The following is a 20,165-nucleotide window of genomic DNA, read 5'->3' on the forward strand; positions in this document are numbered from 1 at the left end:
AAGAAATTATTATTTAGAAGGGTACTTACAGGCCAGATTGGACAGAAAAAGGCCTGTAAAACATTTCACTCTACTTTAAACTTAAATTATTATTGTTAATAATAATAATATTTTAACAATAATAATAATTTAACTTTATTTATTTTTTTATTTTTTTTAAATTATGTTACATAGACGATGTTACATTTAGACTGGTTTTGGTTGGATTTAGAGGGGTTTTGGCACTAGCTGGAAGACCAGTTTATAACACAGTGACCACAGTGTGTATGTCTCAGCAGATATACAAGGGACACAGAGGTAAGTGAAATCAACAGCAGGTTTATTGAACATAGGCAGGGGAACGAAGCGAGATGGAGAGTCCAGGTGAGTGCGCGGGGATATGGGAATGCTCAAGAGAGTCTTATCTGAGTGTAATCTATCCTTTTTCTTTATCCAGGGGATCCAACGGGAACAACGTAGAGAGGAGACGGTGGAGAACAGGAATGGTGGAGAACGAAGATCGGGACACGGGAACAACTAGGATGCAGACAAAGGTAAGTGGGTCAGGTAAGTTCAACATACAATGTTTGAGACAGACAGTGACGGCGGTGCTCAGTAATCAGGTGATTGTGATCTGGTGAGTGTGGTTGGTGGTGACTGTGGTGACTGATTCCCTGACAGTATGTGCATTTTAAACTACATAAGAATTAAAAATAAACAATTTAAACATTAAAGTAAGATTTTTTTATGATTTTGAAGTCTCTTATGCATTGATTTAATCAAAAATACAGTAGAAACAGAAATATTATGAAATATTGAAATGAAAAAATGACTTACTGCTGACGTGTAGCCTATTTATAAAAACATTTATTATTACAGGAGCATCTCAATAAATTAGAATGTCTTGGAAAAATTAATTTCAGTAATTCAACTCAAATTGTGAAACTTGTGTATTAAATAAATTCAATGCACACAGACTGAAGTAGTTTAAGTCTTTGCTTCTTTTAATTGTGATGATTTTGGCTCACATTCAACAAAAACCCACCAATTCACTATCTCAACAAATTATAATACTTCATAAGACCAATAAAAAAAAAAAACATTTTTAGTGAATTGTTGGCCTTCTGGAAAGTATGTTCAATTACTGTGTATGTACCAAATACTTGGTAGGGGCTCCTTTTGCTTTAATTACTGCCTCAATTCGGCGTGGCATGGAGGGGATCAGTTTGTGGCACTGCTGAGGTGGTATGGAAGCCCAGGTTTCTTTGACAGTGGCCTTCAGCTCATCTGCATTTTTTTGTCTCTTGTTTCTCATTTTCCTCTTGACAATACCCCATAGATTCTCTGTGGGGATCAGGTCTGGTGAGTTTGCTGGCCAGTCAAGCACACCAACACCATGGTCATTTAACCAACCTTTGGTGCTTTTGGCAATGTGGGCAGGTGCCAAATCCTGCTGGAAAACGAAATCAGCATCTTTAAAAAGCTGGTCAGCAGAAGGAAGCATGAAGTGCTCCAAAATGTCTTGGTAAACAGGTGCAGTTACTTTGGTTTTCAAAAAACGCAATGGACCAACACCAGCAGATGACATTGCACCCCAAATCATCACAGACTGTGGAAACTTAACACTGGACTTCAAGCAACTTGGGCTATGAGCTTCTCCACCCTTCCTCCAGACTCTGGGACCTTGGTTTCCAAATGAAATACAAAACTTGCTCTCATCTGAAAAGAAGACTTTGGACCACTGGGCAACAGTCCAGTTCTTCTCCTTAGCCCAGGTAAGACGCCTCTGACGTTGTCTGTGGTTCAGGAGAGGACAACTGTAGCCAAATTCCTTGTCACGTCTGTGTGTGGTGGCTCTTGATGCCTTGAACCCAGCCTCAGTCCATTCCTTGTGAAGTTCACCCAAATTCTTGAATCGATTTTGCTTGACAATCCTCATAAGGCTGCGGTTCTCTCGGTTGATTGTGCATCGTTTTCTTCCACACCTTTTCCTTCCACTCAACTTTGTTAACATGCTTGGATACAGCACTCTGTGAACAGCCAGCTTCTTTGGCAATGAATGTTTGTGGCTTACCCTCCTTGTGAAGGGTGTCAATGATTGTCTTCTGGACAACTTTCAGATCAGCAGTCTTCCCCATGATTGTGTAGCCTAGTGAACCAAACTGAGAGACCGTTTTGAAGGCTCAGGAAACCTTTGCAGGTGTTTTGAGTTGATTAGCTGATTGGCATGTCACCATATTCTAATTTGTTGAGATAGTGAATTGGTGGGTTTTTGTTAAATGTGAGCCAAAATCATCACAATTAAAAGAAGCAAAGACTTAAACTATTTCAGTCTGTGTGCACTGAATTTATTTAATACACAAGTTTCACAATTTGAGTTGAATTACTGAAATAAATGAACTTTTCCACGACATTCTAATGTATTGAGATGCACCTGTATTATCCATGTTGAAAATATTTCTTATTATTATTTATATTTTTTGCATTTGTTGTACTTTTAGTGACTGGAGTAGATTGCAAATCATACATGAAATGTAACATGACGTGAATTGTTGAAAATGGTTATGAGACCAAATTTAAATGAAATAGTATCTTGGAAGGAATCATTTGAGTGAATCACTCAAAGATAGTTGCTTGTTTCATTCTTTCTCTATTAATACACTGATCAAATTAGTCTTCACTCTCAGAAAAAACGTTTCAAAAGCTACACAAAACATTTTGGGTACTAATATGTAGATAAAAATGTGTACCTTCTGAAGAGGTACTGCCTCAGTGACAGCTTTTGAACCTTATTTTCTGAGTGCTGTGTATCGGAAAATATGGAAAGTTGATTCTAGTATTTGTGATTTATGAGCATTTGTTGTTCAGTCATGAAGGAAGAGTAACATTACAACTTTTTCTCTTCATAATTATGATCATGTAAAAATAGAGATTTTTGAGTTTTAATAGTCCTCTCTACCAAAACTTTTAGGAAATTTGAAGTTGCTTACTTTCATATACATGTGCATCTCAAATTAGAATGTCATGGAAAAGTTCATTTATTTCAGTAATTCAACTCAAATTGTGAAACTCGTGTATGCACACAGACTGAAGTAGTTAATTCTTTGCTTCTTTTAATTGTGATGATTTTGGCACACATTTAACAAAAATCCACCAATTCACTATCTCAACAAATTAGAATATGGTGACATGCCAATCAGCTAATCAAATCAAAACACCTGCAAAGGTTTCCTGAGCCTTCAAAACGGTCTCTCAGTTTGGTTCACTAGGCTACACAATCATGGGGAAGACTGCTGATCTTACAGTTGTCCAGAAGACAATCATTGACACCCTTCACAAAGAGGGTAAGCCACAAACATTCATTGCCAAAGAAGCTGGCTGTTCACAGAGTGCTGTATCCAAGCATGTTAACAGAAAGTTGAGTGGAAGGAAAAAGTGTGGAAGAAAAAGATGCACAACCAACCGAGAGAACCGCAGCTTTATGAGGATTGTCAAGCAAAATCGATTCAAGAATTTAGGTGAACTTCACAAGGAAATGGACTGAGGCTGGGGTCAAGGCATCAAGAGCCACCACACACAGACGTGTCAAGGAATTTGGCTAGTTGTCGTATTCCTCTTGTTAAGCCACTCCTGAACCACAGACAACATCAGAGGCGTCTTACCTGGGCTAAGGAGAAGAACTGGACTGTTGCCCAGTGGTCCAAAGTCCTCTTTTCAGATGAGAGCAAGTTTTGTATTTCATTTGGAAACCAAGGTCCTAGAGTCTGGAGGAAGGGTGGAGAAGCTCATAGCCCAAGTTGCTTGAAGTCCAGTGTTAAGTTTCCACAGTCTGTGATGATTTGGGGTGCAATGTCATCTGCTGGTGTTGGTCCATTGTGTTTTTTGAAAAGCAAAGTCACTGCACCCGTTTACCAAGAAATTTTGGAGCACTTCATGCTTCCTTCTGCTGACCAGCTTTTTAAAGATGCTGATTTCATTTTGGCTCCTGCCCACACTGCCAAAAGCACCAAAAGTTGGTTAAATGACCATGGTGTTGGTGTGCTTGACTGGCCAGCAAACTCACCAGACCTGATCCCCACAGAGAATCTATGGGGTATTGTCAAGAGGAAAATGAGAAACAAGAGACCAGAAAATGAAGATGAGCTGAAGGCCTCTGTCAAAGAAACCTGGGCTTCCATACCACCTCAGCAGTGCCACAAACTGATCATCTCCATGCCACGCCGAATTGAGGCAGTAATTAAAGCAAAAGGAGCCTGTTACAACCGGCTCTAAATTGCAACATGAACGAGAGCCAACACGGACCAGCAAATAGCAAAGGAAAAGAGTTTATTTAACAAAAACATAATTAAAGTATTCAAACAATCAGTCAGTGTCAATGTAAGTCAGTACTGAAGAATGCATGAGCGTGGACTGTAAAGTTATGTCTGAACTGGATGCGAACAGAATAAACAACAAAACAAAAGATCAAGCAACAAGCCCAGCTAGCGTGGTCACATTCCTTTTCAATAACAGTAATTTTCTTGGTAAGAATTACATTTGCGCGAAAAATAACTAACTGGGTGATCAACCCCATCCATCCCAGTTTGAAGGAGAATTGCATCTGCCCCGATCTGGCTCACATCCACCTGGATTGTGAACGACTTATCAAATTGTGGCGCTGCTAAAATTGGAGCCGAAGAAAGCAACAGCTTTACATTTTCAAAAGCCTTTTGGCAACCCAAGGACCAACCAAACTTAACAGAAGCTTTTAACAGATTAGTCAAAGGACCAACAACAGACAAAAAATTTGGGCAAAATCCCCGGTAATACCCAGCCATACCCAGAAAACGCATCAGTTCTTTTTTCGTAGATGGAACAGGAAACCGCTCAATAGCACGTACTTTTTCTTGCAACGGACGCACGCTACCATGTCCCACCTCCCTTCCCAAATAAACCACCGTGGCTTTCGCAAACTCACATTTGGCTAAATTGACAGTCAGATGAGCCTCAGCTAGACGAAAAAACAGAGCATGAACACGTTCCAAATGCTGCTCCCAAGTACCACTACAAACGATTACATCATCTAAATAAACGGCACAGCCCGACAGTCCTGACACCACTCGGTTCATTAATCTTTGGAACGTCGCCGGTGCATTTCTTAACCCGAAACTCATTACTGAGTAAGAATATAATCCGGAAGACGTAACAAAGGCAGTGATTTCTTGCGCCCGAGACGTTAATGGCACCTGCCAGTATCCCTTCAACAGATCGAATTTACTGACAAATTTAGCGGCACCTACTTGATCCACACAATCCTCAACCCGAGGAAGGGGAAAAGCATCAGGTTTAGTAATTTTATTTATCTTCCTGTAATCTGTACAAAATCTATAAGAATTATACGATTTCTTAACAAGTAAACATGGAGAAGCCCAACTAGAGCAAGATGGTTTTGCCAAGCCATTGTCCAATAAATATCGAACCTCAGCCTCTAACGCCTGCTGCCTCACAATTGGCCCCCGATAAAAACGTTGACGAATTGGTGATGCGTCACCCACATCTACATCATGTTCAATGAGATGGGTACGGGATGGAATATCCCCAAACAAAGCTGGAAATTCATGTATTAATTTGATCAATTCCTGCTGCTGAGAATTTGACAAATGACTCATTAGATTTGCTAAATTAAGCAATATTTCTGAATTTAACAGTCTGGGTTGTAACACACAATCCCCAGGAGCTGCAACCTCCTCCTTCTCCCCAGGGGGAATTGCCTCCCCCTCTGAGACTATTAGTACAGACCCACCTTTAGCAACTGCCTCATCACAAGAAAAATACGGCTTTAACAGATTAACATGACACAACTGCTCAGACTTTTTCCGATTGGGCATGGAAACAAGATAATTCAACTCAGACACACGTCGGGTAACTGTATAGGGTCCTGAGAATTTAGCCCGAAAGGGTGATGAAGGCAAAGGCAATAACACAAGGACCTGATCGCCCTGAGAAAACTCTCGCATTTCAGAATTACGATCAAATAGTCGCTTCATTTTTTCCTGCTTTTTCTCCAAATTCTCCCTCGCAGCTTGACCCGCCAAAAACAATCTTCTCCTAAATCCGTTCACATAGTCCAATAAACTTATCGGGGGTTCTTTTCCCCTGAGGTTTTCTTCTAAAATGGCTAAAGGACCACGGATTTTATGCCCAAAAACCAGTTCATTAAGACTAAAGCCTAAACTAGACTGTGTCACTTCCAGAGGTGGGTAGTAACGAGTTACATTTACTTGAGTAAATTTTTTGGGTAACTAATACTTTTAGAGTATATTTTAAAATGGGTACTTTTACTCTTACTCAAGTACATTTTTACTGAAAAAACGGTACTTTTACTTCGTTACTGTTGGCGACGCTCCTCTCGTTACTTTATCTTAATGCAATACAAGTTAAAAATCCTTAAATTTATTCCAAGCGCGCCATCTACTCTGGGCAATGAGCGATGCCCATTCGCGAATGATTCATTCTTTTGAGTCAATTCTGTTCGAAGGCTTGATCAAACCAGTTGGCAGACCAGTGAATCGGTTCGCGAATCAGTTTGAATGATTCGTTCAGTTTCCTGCCGCACGCGCTGAGTCGCCTGAAGCGGTTCTCACTCAGAGTTGTAACATCGAGAGCGTTGAAGACGTGGCTTTGGATCAACAGTCAGTTGAAAGCAAATCTGCAAAGGCTATGGTTTACTAGCTATGAAGATCTTTAATAGATGAACACGGCGTGTGCTGTCGCTTCCACAGGTATAGATTCGATTACAGTACACGATACCACTATGACATTACCAGTTTGTTGTACATGTACCTTACACATTAAATGCAATGTATAATTGATTCATTAAATAAGCTGTCACAGAGTATGAAATAAACACCCGCCAAACCCGTGTTAATTACAGGAGGAATGCCTTGCCTAGACACAATTAATATGGAAATTTTCACAATATTTAAGCTTGCAGAAATATAGGCTACATTTGTTTACATTTTGCAGAACAGACGGAAGAAGATCCGTCAATGTGCATTTGTTTCGTTATGTTCAGATGTTCTGTAGCGGTCATGTGAGGAGTTTTCACTCTTCTCCGTGTCAGAGGTTATATACATTTATAATACATAATTAAACTTTAAAATATAATTTAATTTAACTCAGTGATGCAAATCAGAATTTGTATCAGCTGTTACTCCAGTTTTCAGAGTCATATGATCCTTCAGAAATCATTCAAATATATTGTTTTATTACCAGTGTTGTTGAAAAAACAAAAAAAACAAAAACAAAACAACAGCATATGCTGGTTGGGTATGTTTTGAAGCTGGGATGCTGGTTTGTGCTGGTCATGTGCTGGTCTTGAGCTGGTCGGACCAGCTTAGGACAAGCAAAGGACCAGCTTAAACCAGCTCAAACCAGCATCCCAGCTTCAAAACATACCCAACCAGCATATGCTGTTTTTTTCAACAGGGAACAGTTTTGCTGCTTAATATTTTTTGGAACCTGTGACATTTTGTTCAGGGTTCTTTTATGAATAGAAAGCTAAAAAAGAACAGCATTGATAATAAATCAGGCTGATAAAAATTCTGATTTGCATCACTGAAATAAATTACATTTAAAAAAATGAAAGGTATTTTGAACGGCAGTGTGTGCGTGTGTGTGTGTGTGTATAAAAATGTATCTAAATATCTATATATCTAAATAAAAATAGACTATATTCAGTATATGATCCAAAGTAACTAGTAACTAACTACTTGAGTAGTTTTTTTATCTGATACTTTTTTACTCTTACTCAAGTAACTATTCAGACTATTACTTTTACTTTTACTTGAGTAAATATTTCTTCAAGTACTTTTACTTTTACTTGAGTACAGTTTTTGGGTACTCTACCCACCTCTGGTCACTTCCCTTGCTGCCAATAGAAGCCAAGGCAAACCCTCCTCCCAGTCCCGATTCAATTCAGTGCAATAAGCGCACAACAAAGTTTTCAGCGTCTGGTGAAAGCGCTCCAGCGCCTTGACTTTGGGGATGATAAGCACTTGACTGCTGGTGCCCCACCCGCAGTTGCTTCAATATTTCGGCAAACATTTTGGAGGAAAAATTTGTTCCTCGATCACTCTGAATAATTCGCGGAATACCAAAAATGGCAATAAATTGTGAGAGGGCCTTAACTACGGCCTTAGTGGTAATTTTCCGCAATGGAAAAGCAGCGGGGTAACGGGTAATTTGACACATAACGGTCAACAAAAACTTACTCCCTGATTTTGAGGGTGGCAAGGGACCCACACAGTCAATCAAAAGATGTTCAAACGGTTGTCCCATAGCAGGTATGGGACATAAGGGAGCTGGTTTAAGTGACTGATTTGGTTTCCCCGTCATCTGACATACGTGACACGTTTTGATAAACTTAGAAATGTCCTTCTTCAACAAGGGCCAATAAAAATGTCTCAAAATTCGGTCATAAGTTTTCTTAACCCCCAAATGACCAGCAACGGGACCATGCGCTACTTCGAGCACGACCTCTCGTAACTTAGTAGGTATCACAATCTGTACCACCAACTCACTCCCACACATCTCACTCTGGGACATCCATTTCCGTAACAGCATCCCGTCTTGTAAAAAATACCCAGTTGCTGCACTTTGCACCTCATCTGGAGACAAAACAGCACTAAATAGATGGGACAACGTTGAATCCTCCTGCTGCGCAGCTATTACCTCTGCAGGGGGAAAAGTGGGAAGAAGAGAAAGACCAGAAACATATCAGGATTTCTGCCAAGGAGCCTCCTCAACCCCTCCCTGGACCAACTCATTAGCTGCTTTTGTTTTAGACCGAGTCACAGCACACGATGGAAACACACTTGAGATTTCCTCAGCATTCCCGTCAACCGGACTGACCGTAGACAGCAAAGTAACAATAGGCAATGGAGACACATCTGGCCACACACGCTCCCCAGCCAAATTATTACCCAGAATCACATCTACTCCCCCCACTGGTAATGACGGCCGAACACCCATAATAACCTCACCAGTCACCAGCTCAGACTGCAATACCACTTTATGCAGCGGAACAGACATGCACATAAGTGCTATTCCCTGAACCAACACACTCTTTCCCAAACTTGACGCTGTTGAAAAAGGCAAGGCAGACTCCAAAATAAAGGACTCTGAAGCACCAGTATCACGCAAAATCCTCACCGGCACATTCTCAGCTCCCCCCGGCAACGAAACAAACCCCCCTGTCACGAACGGAACATAACTTGGGTTTAATCCAGGCAAACTTTCGTCTCGTGAGACAATAGGAAACGGTTTCTCATCAGGACAAAACTCAGAATGAACAAAATCAGTTAATAATACCGGCGAGGAAACATTCTGCAACCTCATGGGACCCTTACAACGCCCTTGTTTATTTCTGAGAACAGGGCATTCTTTTTTCCAATGTCCTTCTTCAAAACAATAACGACAGACTGAACCAGGAACAGCTCTTGGAGGTGCATTTGGCACTTTATCTGCTTTAAATAAGCCAGGTTTCCAAAAATTCGGCCTCAAACAATCCTCATGATAATTCCTACCCCTATTCAAACGATAATCACCCACCCTTTTCTTGTGAGTTATCACAAAATCATCAGCTAACACTGCAGCCTCTCCAGCAGTGTCAGGCCTGTTCTCATTAATATAGGTGGCAATATCATCTGGAATAATACTTTTAAGCTGTTCAGTAAGAATTAATTCCCGCACTCCCTCAAATGTACGCACACTAGAAGTAGCACACCAACGGTCAAAATGAGTAGTTAATTCACGGAGAACTTCAACATGGGTCTGTCGGTCATTTTTCTTCCAAGTCCGAAAACGTAATCAATATGCCTCTGGAACTAACTCAAAAGCTTTAAGAACGGCCGCTTTTACCTTTGTATAAACCTTACGATCTTCCCCTGAAAGAGCAGTATAGGCTTCTTGAGCTCTACCAACTAACACCGACTGCAGCATAATCGTCCGGTCAGAGCTAGGCCAACCTCTGAAAAAAACTTCAGGATCCCTCTCGTTAAACTTTGGTAGTAACCTCAAATTACTCACCAAATCCCCGGGACGATCACGCTCTCTACCCCCGTCTACTGACAGTCTTCCCTCAGCCATAAACTTCAATCGCTCTATCTGTAACTGATAATCCCTAGCTTGACGATCTAACTCCAATTTTTGTTCATTTCTAAGTTTTTCATACTCAATTTCACGTTGTTTTACCAACTCGTCAGCCCTAAGTTTTGCCAATTCAGTTTCCTTCTCTCCGAGTTCTCTCTCACGTTCCGTCCCCTGCCTATACATTTCTTTTTCATGAGCCTGCCCCAACTCCAACATTTCTCTTCGTTGTTCAAACGATAAATTACTCATTGAAAAATCAAACTTCCCTACCCCAACCGTTTCAGATACGTCCGTCAGCACGCCACAATCAACTTTCCTTTAATCAGCGCTCTCAACTCATCTTTTCGCAAGCGTTTATCTATGGAAGCCCGTTTCCGCCACTGAATAAAAAAATAAAAAAGGTTATTGCGACTTTTTATCTCAGAATTCTGACTTTTTTTTTCTCAGAATTGTGAGATATAAACTTATTTACAATTTTCATCGGAGATGCCTTGCTTGGTCGATATCTTACAACATTAAATACAGGAGATAAGATAATTCTAGAGCAAGAACAGAGATGAAAGCGCGTTTTATGCGAGAGTGAAGGAAATCCACCTCCGTGCATTCATTCACACTCATGTTACAATAATACGCTCTTTACTTGACAGCTGTTGTTAAAATAACGCGATAGAAGCTGCCTCAAACTCAGAAATATAAAGAAATGAAGAATATTGTGTCTGAAAGCTGTGCGTGCCGTCCCCCCTCCCGCACCCTGCCCGGCGGTAATGGTACTGTCCAACCGCGAGCGCAGAACACGGAAATGGAGAATAATTAGTCATTTGTATGTTTGTTCAACAATCATATTCGGACGCAGCATTTATCTAGTTCATTTTGATAGTGCAAATTGAACAAAGCACTGCAAAGCCTTACACGGAGTTTCCTATTGTGAGAGAAAGTCAGAGTTGTGAGATATAAACTCGCAATTGCGAGAAAAAAAGTCAGAATTGCGAGATAAAAAGTCGCAATTGCGACTTTATATCTCAGAATTGCGACTTTATAGCTCAGAATTGCGACTTTATAGCTCAGAATTCTGAGAAAAAAAAGTCAGAATTGCGAGTTTATATCTCACAATTCTGAGAAAAGAAGTCAGAATTCTGAGAAAAAAAGTCAGAATTCTGAGAAAAAAAGTCAGAATTCTGAGATAAAAAGTCGCAATAACCTTTTTTATTTTTTTATTCAGTGGCGGAAACGGGCTTCCATATTTATCGATCCCAACCAATTTATAATTCTCTACAATCCTCCATAAATGTTGCTTTGAACACAGATTTAATTTTTCTTCCGACGGGGACTTAACAAATTCTTCTAACGAAGTCATATCTAAGAAACTTAACTTAATTCTCAACTAAACCCAAAAGTGACAAACAATATTACATTTCCTAACATCAGACACGATAAGCAATCTTGGCTCACAATCAAATCTCGCCCTAACTATCCCACACCCCCAACTAACTAACTCAACCCTAACTCTTCTGTGCTTTCCCAAGAGTCGAGCCTCTTGAAGCATCTAATACCGCTGGCGCAAAACTGAACTATCGGTCCAGAATTGCAACCACGGCTGTGCACTCAACCCAGGAAAACACTTAAAAAAAATAAAAAACCAATAACAACCTATCCGGGGAGCATAACCAATAATTAATTATGAGACACATTGACTTACCAGTCCGAAGCCAAACACGAACGAACCGCTCCTCTTACCACGCGCGCACCTGATTCACTTTTACTAATTACCAGTCCGCGTGTTTCTCGAAAAAAAAAAAAAAAAAAAAGACGAGCCCCCATATGTTACAACCGGCTCTAAATTGCAACATGAACCAGAGCCAACACGGACCAGCAAATAGCAAAGGAAAAGAGTTTATTTAACAAAAACATAATTAAAGTATTCAAACAATCAGTCAGTGTCAATGTAAGTCAGTACTGAAGAATGCATGAGCGTGGACTGTAAAGTTATGTCTGAACTGGATGCGAACAGAATAAACAACAAAACAAAAGATCAAGCAACAAGCCCAGCTAGCGTGGCGTGGTCAACACATTTTCTCATCATGATTATGATCATGTAAAAATAGAGATTTTTGAGTTTTAATAGTCCTCACTACCAAAACCTTTAGGAAATTTGAAGTTGTTTACTTTCATATATTGTGTTATATGACTGCTAACATCTGAAAGAGAATCTCTGAAAGAGACAATTTTACATAAATAAACACCTGCAAGTTTTGTCAAAAAAGCATATGGCTTCAAAATGTTTGAAAATCACTTCAAACATGTTTTTATATTAAACATTTGAATTTTAGACACACGTTGTATGTGTTAATATTCACAAAACTTGCATGGATCATTCAACATTTAGTTTGCAAAGTTTTTTTATTTGTACACAGAATTGCGCAATAGGTTAAAGGTGAAGAGGATGTTTGGAAAGGGAGCAGTAGTGGCGGTTGTGCTTATTGATCAACAAGTGCTTCAGTTTTGGATCGTTCCTGTAGCGTTCAAGCAGCAACTCTTTTTCTCTTCGCTCCTTCTCCTTCCTCATTGTCTTCTCCTCCTTTTTCTTGGCCTTCTCTTCTGCCCAGATGAACAGAAAACGTGGCACTTTTCTCTTGCTCTTTGGCTCTTCCTGGACATTCACATTGTGCTGGGTCTCATTTTTGGGACCTTCAGGAGAGGTTACACAGAACAGCTTCATCATGTGCTCATCCAACTCCTTCTTTTTCTGAGAGGCATCATCCAAATGCCCTTCTATGACCTTGGAGTCTCCCATTTCATCAGGGTTAGCTTTCTCGTCCTCACATCCCTGGACCTCCACCACTTCACTCGCCCACACTTCCTCCAGCACCTCGTTGTCACTCTCCAACCAAGCAACCATCCGTCTCGGTTTCATTTCAGCCTCCAGCGGTCGGGGGCGTTCAGACTTGGATAAGTCACAGGCCCGAATGGTCTTCCCTGTGTACTCCACATACTCGGTCTCCTCATCCTCTATGTCGATGAGCATGAGTTGTGGAGGCGGCTCAACCAGGGAAGAAGTGGACGGCTGAGGCTTCACCGGGCTGGGAGGACACACTTGAGTTGAAGAACGTTGCAGATCAGCAACTTCATCAGATTCAGGAATGGGGCTCAGAGGAACCACCAGTTGTTTGGAAGGCCTCACTTGGGAGCGTCGGAGGGAAAACAGTTCATCAGGTGCTGGAGTGGGACGTGGAGGAACTGCCAACGGTTTAGGAGGATCCACTTGAAGAGAAGAACATGGCAGGGACACTTTCTCTGGTGCAGGAGCTGGCTTTTGAGGATACATGGGCGGTTTGGTCACTGGCGGCAGGGGCCTGAAGCGAGCAGCTGGTAGAGGAAGGTCTTCAGAGACACTTGGAAACACTGGAAGTTCTCCTTCTATTGGCGTCAAGAAGGAAGATCTCACTGGAGGACTGACTAGAGTTTTCTGAGGTTTGACCTCCACAAGAAGCGGAGTTGGCTCAGTGGTCTTTCGTTCCTTCAGTTTTCTCTTCTTCTTTTTCTTTTCTCCAGCCTCTCTATGCTCACTTCCTCCCTCCGTCAAATTTTCTAGACTCTGCATCTTTCTTAATTTGGCAGACTGTCTTTTTTTCTGCGGCACATGTCCTCTATCCTTTATCTTTTCAAGGCTAAGTGTCTCTCTTTCTTTTTCTGCCTTGTCTTTATGACTTGCTCCCTCATTCATCTCTCCCTCCTTCTTCACCTTTCTCTTCACCTGTCTTTCCTTCTCTTTCTCCATACTGTAATAAACAATGTTTCAAATTTGTGAATAAAGATTATTGTAGTTATACAAGACAATACTATTTCAGTCTTTCTATTTCGAAATTTCACATTTAATTCAATGTGTTGATGTTTCTTTGTAAGTAATTGTGAAATTTACTAGCAAATACTGAGTGAAAATTGATTTTAAACCAATTAGTTTTTTTCAGTGCAATCTGGTGCTTCTCAGATACCTGGCGGCGTCTCCTCCTGCACTTCCTGTTTTTGGCAGTGAAGTCGAAGGCCTCACTCTCACTCGCCTTCATCAGCGATGCCTCTGGAAGTTTCTCTAGTGCCGCCTGCTCTGCGCTGCACACTGCTGTGCCCTCAAAGGTGTCTCCCTTCATGCGCAAGAAATGAGCAAAACGCTCAAAAAGTTGTCTAAATACACTGCTAAACAGTGCCATTGTGGACACTGAATGCTGCAAGTGAATTCAGTATTTGTCGTCAATATCTGCAGAAAGTCACGAAAGTAGCTTTCGATCTTTTCACTCCTAACACACCAACAGAAGAAAATTAGTCAGAACAGCAGTTTAGAGCTGCCCGAACGGAATCTCCATTATGATGTCACAACAGTGAGCGGAACCCTGAGAACTCGGAACATTATGAGCAGCTCAGGAGAGAAGCAGCGAATACATCAACACTAGTGCCACCATATTAAATACTGACTGCTTCCTAACAAGCTTCCCAAACTCTAATCCTGTCCCTCAAAACTAAAAGATAATAATAAAAAAGAAATTATTATTTAGAAGGGTACTTACAGGCCAGATTGGACAGAAAAAGGCCTGTAAAACATTTCACTCTACTTTAAACTTAAATTATTATTGTTAATAATAATAATATTTTAACAATAATAATAATTTAACTTTATTTATTTTTTTATTTTTTTTAAATTATGTTACATAGACGATGTTACATTTAGACTGGTTTTGGTTGGATTTAGAGGGGTTTTGGCACTAGCTGGAAGACCAGTTTATAACACAGTGAGTATGTCTCAGCAGATATACAAGGGACACAGAGGTAAGTGAAATCAACAGCAGGTTTATTGAACATAGGCAGGGGAACGAAGCGAGATGGAGAGTCCAGGTGAGTGCGCGGGGATATGGGAATGCTCAAGAGAGTCTTATCTGAGTGTAATCTATCCTTTTTCTTTATCCAGGGGATCCAACGGGAACAACGTAGAGAGGAGACGGTGGAGAACAGGAATGGTGGAGAACGAAGATCGGGACACGGGAACAACTAGGATGCAGACAAAGGTAAGTGGGTCAGGTAAGTTCAACATACAATGTTTGAGACAGACAGTGACGGCGGTGCTCAGTAATCAGGTGATTGTGATCTGGTGAGTGTGGTTGGTGGTGACTGTGGTGACTGTGATTCCCTGACAGTATGTTCATTTTAAACTACATAAGAATTAAAAATAAACAATTTAAACAATAAAGTAAGAATTTTTTATGATTTTGAAGTCTCTTATGCATTAATTTAATCAAAAATACAGTAGAAACAGAAATATTGTGAAATATTGAAATGAAAAAATGACTTACTGCTGACGTGTAGCCTATTTATAAAAACATTTATTATTACAGGAGCATCTCAATAAATTAGAATGTCTTGGAAAAGTTAATTTATTTCAGTAATTCAACTCAAATTGTGAAACTCGTGTATTAAATAAATTCAATGCACACAGACTGAAGTAGTTTAAGTCTTTGGTTCTATTAATTGTGATGATTTTGGCTCACATTTAACAAAAACCCACCAATTCACTATCTCAACAAATTAGAATACTTCATAAGACCAATAAAAAAAAAACATTTTTAGTGAATTGTTGGCCTTCTGGAAAGTATGTTCAATTACTGTGTATGTACCAAATACTTGGTAGGGGCTCCTTTTGCTTTAATTACTGCCTCAATTCGGCGTGGCATGGAGGGGATCAGTTTGTGGCACTGCTGAGGTGGTATGGAAGCCCAGGTTTCTTTGACAGTGGCCTTCAGCTCATCTGCATTTTTTTGTCTCTTGTTTCTCATTTTCCTCTTGACAATACCCCATAGATTCTCTGTGGGGATCAGGTCTGGTGAGTTTGCTGGCCAGTCAAGCACACCAACACCATGGTCATTTAACCAACCTTTGGTGCTTTTGGCAATGTGGGCAGGTGCCAAATCCTGCTGGAAAATGAAATCAGCATCTTTAAAAAGCTGGTCAGCAGAAGGAAGCATGAAGTGCTCCAAAATTTCTTGGTAAACAGGTGCAGTGACTTTGTTTTTCAAAAAACGCAATGGACCAACACCAGCAGATGACATTGCACCCCGAATCATCACAGACTGTGTAAACTTAACACTGGACTTCAAGCAACTTGGGCTATGAGCTTCTCCACCCTTCCTCCAGACTCTGGGACCTTGATTTCCAAATGAAATACAAAACTTGCTCTCATCTGAAAAGAGGACTTTGCACCACTGGGCAACAGTCCAGTTCTTCTTCTCCTTAGCCCAGGTAAGACGCCTCTGATGTTGTCTGTGGTTCAGGAGTGGCTTAACAAGAGGAATACGACAACTGTAGCCAAATTCCTTGACACGTCTGTGTGTGGTGGCTCTTGATGCCTTGACCCCAGCCTCAGTCCATTCCTTGTGAAGTTCACCCAAATTCTTGAATCGATATTGCTTGACAATCCTCATAAGGCTGCGGTTCTCTCGGTTGATTGTGCATCGTTTTCTTCCACACTTTTTCCTTCCACTCAACTTTCTGTTAACATGCTTGGATACAGCACTCTGTGAACAGCCAGCTTCTTTGGCAATGAATGTTTGTGGCTTACCCTCCTTGTGAAGGGTGTCAATGATTGTCTTCTGGACAACTTTCAGATCAGCAGTCTTCCCCATGATTGTGTAGCCTAGTGAACCAAACTGAGAGACCGTTTTGAAGGCTCAGGAAACCTTTGCAGGTGTTTTGAGTTGATTAGCTGATTGGCATGTCACCATATTCTAATTTGTTGAGATAGTGAATTGGTGGGTTTTTGTTAAATGTGAGCCAAAATCATCACAATTAAAAGAAGCAAAGACTTAAACTATTTCAGTCTGTGTGCACTGAATTTATTTAATACAGAAGTTTCACAATTTGAGTTGAATTACTGAAATAAATGAACTTTTCCACGACATTCTAATGTATTGAGATGCATCTGTATTATCCATGTTGAAAATATTTCTTCTTATTATTATTTATATTTTTTGCATTTGTTGTACTTTTAGTGACTGGAGTAGATTGCAAATCATACATGAAATGTAACATGACGTGAATTGTTGAAAATGGTTATGAGACCAAATTTAAATGAACTAGTATCTTGGAAGGAATCATTTGAGTGAATCACTCAAAGATAGTTGCTTGTTTCATTCTTTCTCTATTAATACACTGATCAAATTAGTCTTCACTCTCAGAAAAAACGGTTCAAAAGCTACACAAAACCTTTTGGGTACTAATATGTAGATAAAAATGTGTACCTTCTGAAGAGGTACTGCCTCAGTGACAGCTTTTGAACCTTATTTTCTGAGTGTTGTGTATCGGAAAATATGGAAAGTTGATTCTAGTATTTGTGATTTATGAGCATTTGTTGTTCAGTCATGAAGGAAGAGTAACATTACAACTTTTTCTCCTCATAATTATGATCATGTAAAAATAGATATTTTTGAGTTTTAATAGTCCTCTCTACCAAAACTTTTAGGAATTTTGAAGTTGCTTACTTTCATATACATGTGCATCTCAATAAATTAGAATGTCATGGAAAAGTTCATTTATTTCAGTAATTCAACTCAAATTGTGAAACTCGTGTATGCACACAGACTGAAGTAGTTAAGTCTTTGCTTCTTTTAATTGTGATGATTTTGGCACACATTTAACAAAAATCCACCAATTCACTATCTCAACAAATTAGAATATGGTGACATGCCAATCAGCTAATCAACTCAAAACACCTGCAAAGGTTTCCTGAGCCTTCAAAACGGTCTCTCAGTTTGGTTCACTAGGCTACACAATCATGGGGAAGACTGCTGATCTTACAGTTGTCCAGAAGACAATCATTGACACCCTTCACAAAGAGGGTAAGCCACAAACATTCATTGCCAAAGAAGCTGGCTGTTCACAGAGTGCTGTATCCAAGCATGTTAACAGAAAGTTGAGTGGAAGGAAAAGTGTGGAAGAAAAGATGCACAACCAACCGAGAGAACCGCAGCCTTATGAGGATTGTCAAGCAAAATCGATTCAAGAATTTAGGTGAACTTCACAAGGAATGGACTGAGGCTGGGGTCAAGGCATCAAGAGCCACCACACACAGACGTGTCAAGGAATTTGGCTACAGTTGTCATATTCCTCTTGTTAAGCCACTCCTGAACCACAGACAACATCAGAGGCGTCTTACCTGGGCTAAGGAGAAGAAGAACTGGACTGTTGCCCAGTGGTCCAAAGTCCTCTTTTCAGATGAGAGCAAGTTTTGTATTTCATTTGGAAACCAAGGTCCTAGAGTCTGGAGGAAGGGTGGAGAAGCTCATAGCCCAAGTTGCTTGAAGTCCAGTGTTAAGTTTCCACAGTCTGTGATGATTTGGGGTGCAATGTCATCTGCTGGTGTTGGTCCATTGTGTTTTTTGAAAAGCAAAGTCACTGCACCCGTTTACCAAGAAATTTTGGAGCACTTCATGCTTCCTTCTGCTGACCAGCTTTTTAAAGATGCTGATTTCATTTTCCAGCAGGATTTGGCACCTGCCCACACTGCCAAAAGCACCAAAAGGTGGTTAAATGACCATGGTGTTGGTGTGCTTGTCAAGTATTGTCAAGAGGAAAATGAGAAACAAGAGACCAGAAAATGAAGATGAGCTGAAGGCCTCTGTCAAAGAAACCTGGGCTTCTATACCACCTCAGCAGTGCCACAAACTGATCACCTCCATGCCACGCCGAATTGAGGCAGTAATTAAAGCAAAAGGAGCCCCTACCAAGTATTGAGTACATATACAGTAAATGAACATACTTTCCAGAAGGCCAACAATTCACTAAAAATGTTTTTTTTTTTTATTGGTCTTATCAAGTATTCTAATTTGTTGAGATAGTGAATTGGTGGGTTTTTGTTAAATGTGAGCCAAAATCATCACAATTAAAAGAACCAAAGACTTAAACCACTTCAGTCTGTGTGCATTGAATTTATTTAATACACGAGTTTCACAATTTGAGTTGAATTACTGAAAAAATGAACTTTTCCACGACATTCTAATTTATTGAGATGCACCTGTATTGTATTATATGACTGCTAATATCTGAAAGAGAATCTCTGAAAGAGACAATTTTACATAAATAAACACCTGCAATTTTTGTCAAAAACAACAATAGCATATGGTTTGTATTCTTAGGGAGGAAATGCTCCAAAAATCCACAAAGGGGGCTTCTAGTGGAAGAAACATAAAAAGACAGAGTGGCAGGTGATGTGTTGGAAATATCCACATCGTAGACAATATAATAAACCTAACTGTAAGTTGCTTCCTGGTCTCATGCGCAGGTACGTTTATGCCATGAGACCAGGTTGGTAAATTACCTATGAAACATACCTTTTACTCAAATCAAGTGTAGTTTTAACATCCTGTGGCTGTTCATAGTTAAAAATGGCTTCAAAATGTTTGGAAATCACTTCAAACATGTTTTTATATTAAACATTTGAGCATGTGTTGTATGCGTTAATATTCAGGAAACTTGCATGGATCATTCAACATTTAGTTTGCAAAGTTTTTTTATTTGTACACAGAATTGCGCAATAGGTTAAAGGTGAAGAGGATGTTTGGAAAGGGAGCAGTAGTGGCGGTTGTGCTTATTGATCAACAAGTGCTTCAGTTTTGGATCGTTCCTGTAGCGTTCAAACAGCAACTCTTTTTCTCTTCGCTCCTTCTCCTTCCGTATTTTCTTCTCCTCCTTTTTCTTGGCCTTCTCTTCTGCCCAAGTGAACAGAAAACGTGGCACTTTTCTCTTGCTCTTTGGCTCTTCCTGGACATTCACATTGTGCTGGGTCTCATTTTTGGGACCTTCAGGAGAGGTTACACAGAACAGCTTCATCATGTGCTCATCCAACTCCTTCTTTTTCTGAGAGGCATCATCCAAATGCCCTTCTATGACCTTGGAGTCTCCCATTTCATCAGGGTTAGCTTTCTCGTCCTCACATCCCTGGACCTCCACCACTTCACTCGCCCACACTTCCTCCAGCACCTCGTTGTCACTCTCCAACCAAGCAACCATCCGTCTCGGTT

General features: G+C 40.3%; 2 protein-coding genes across 3 annotated transcripts; both read right to left on the reverse strand.

Moving 5' to 3' along the window:
• Window positions 1-11,080, reverse strand: LOC131525960 (uncharacterized). Of its 2 annotated transcripts, none has more exons than XR_009267334.1 (3): window positions 10,583-11,080; window positions 10,381-10,490; window positions 1-516 (listed from the first exon to the last, which is right to left on the reverse strand). XR_009267334.1 is itself a non-coding variant. In XM_058753979.1 (3 exons), exons 2-3 carry the CDS (start codon window positions 10,357-10,359, stop codon window positions 208-210), a joined length of 789 nt encoding a protein of 262 aa, XP_058609962.1. In that variant the 5' UTR covers window positions 10,360-10,490; window positions 10,583-11,080; the 3' UTR covers window positions 1-207. The 2 variants fall into 2 exon arrangements, 1 of the variants encoding a protein (XP_058609962.1); XM_058753979.1 differs by having other exon boundaries at window positions 9,880-10,490.
• Window positions 11,081-12,482: 1,402 nt separating this feature from the next.
• On the reverse strand, window positions 12,483-14,252 carry LOC131525134 (cyclin-dependent kinase 12-like). The gene is made up of 2 exons (XM_058752510.1): window positions 14,122-14,252; window positions 12,483-13,886 (listed from the first exon to the last, which is right to left on the reverse strand). The coding sequence occupies exons 1-2, from the start codon at window positions 14,250-14,252 to the stop codon at window positions 12,536-12,538; spliced, it is 1,482 nt and encodes a 493-aa protein (XP_058608493.1). The 3' UTR covers window positions 12,483-12,535.
• Between the last annotated feature and the right edge of the window lie 5,913 nt (window positions 14,253-20,165).

The sequence above is a fragment of the Onychostoma macrolepis genome, chromosome 19 (genome assembly GCF_012432095.1).
Source record: "Onychostoma macrolepis isolate SWU-2019 chromosome 19, ASM1243209v1, whole genome shotgun sequence".
Classification (NCBI taxonomy): Eukaryota; Metazoa; Chordata; class Actinopteri; order Cypriniformes; family Cyprinidae; genus Onychostoma; species Onychostoma macrolepis.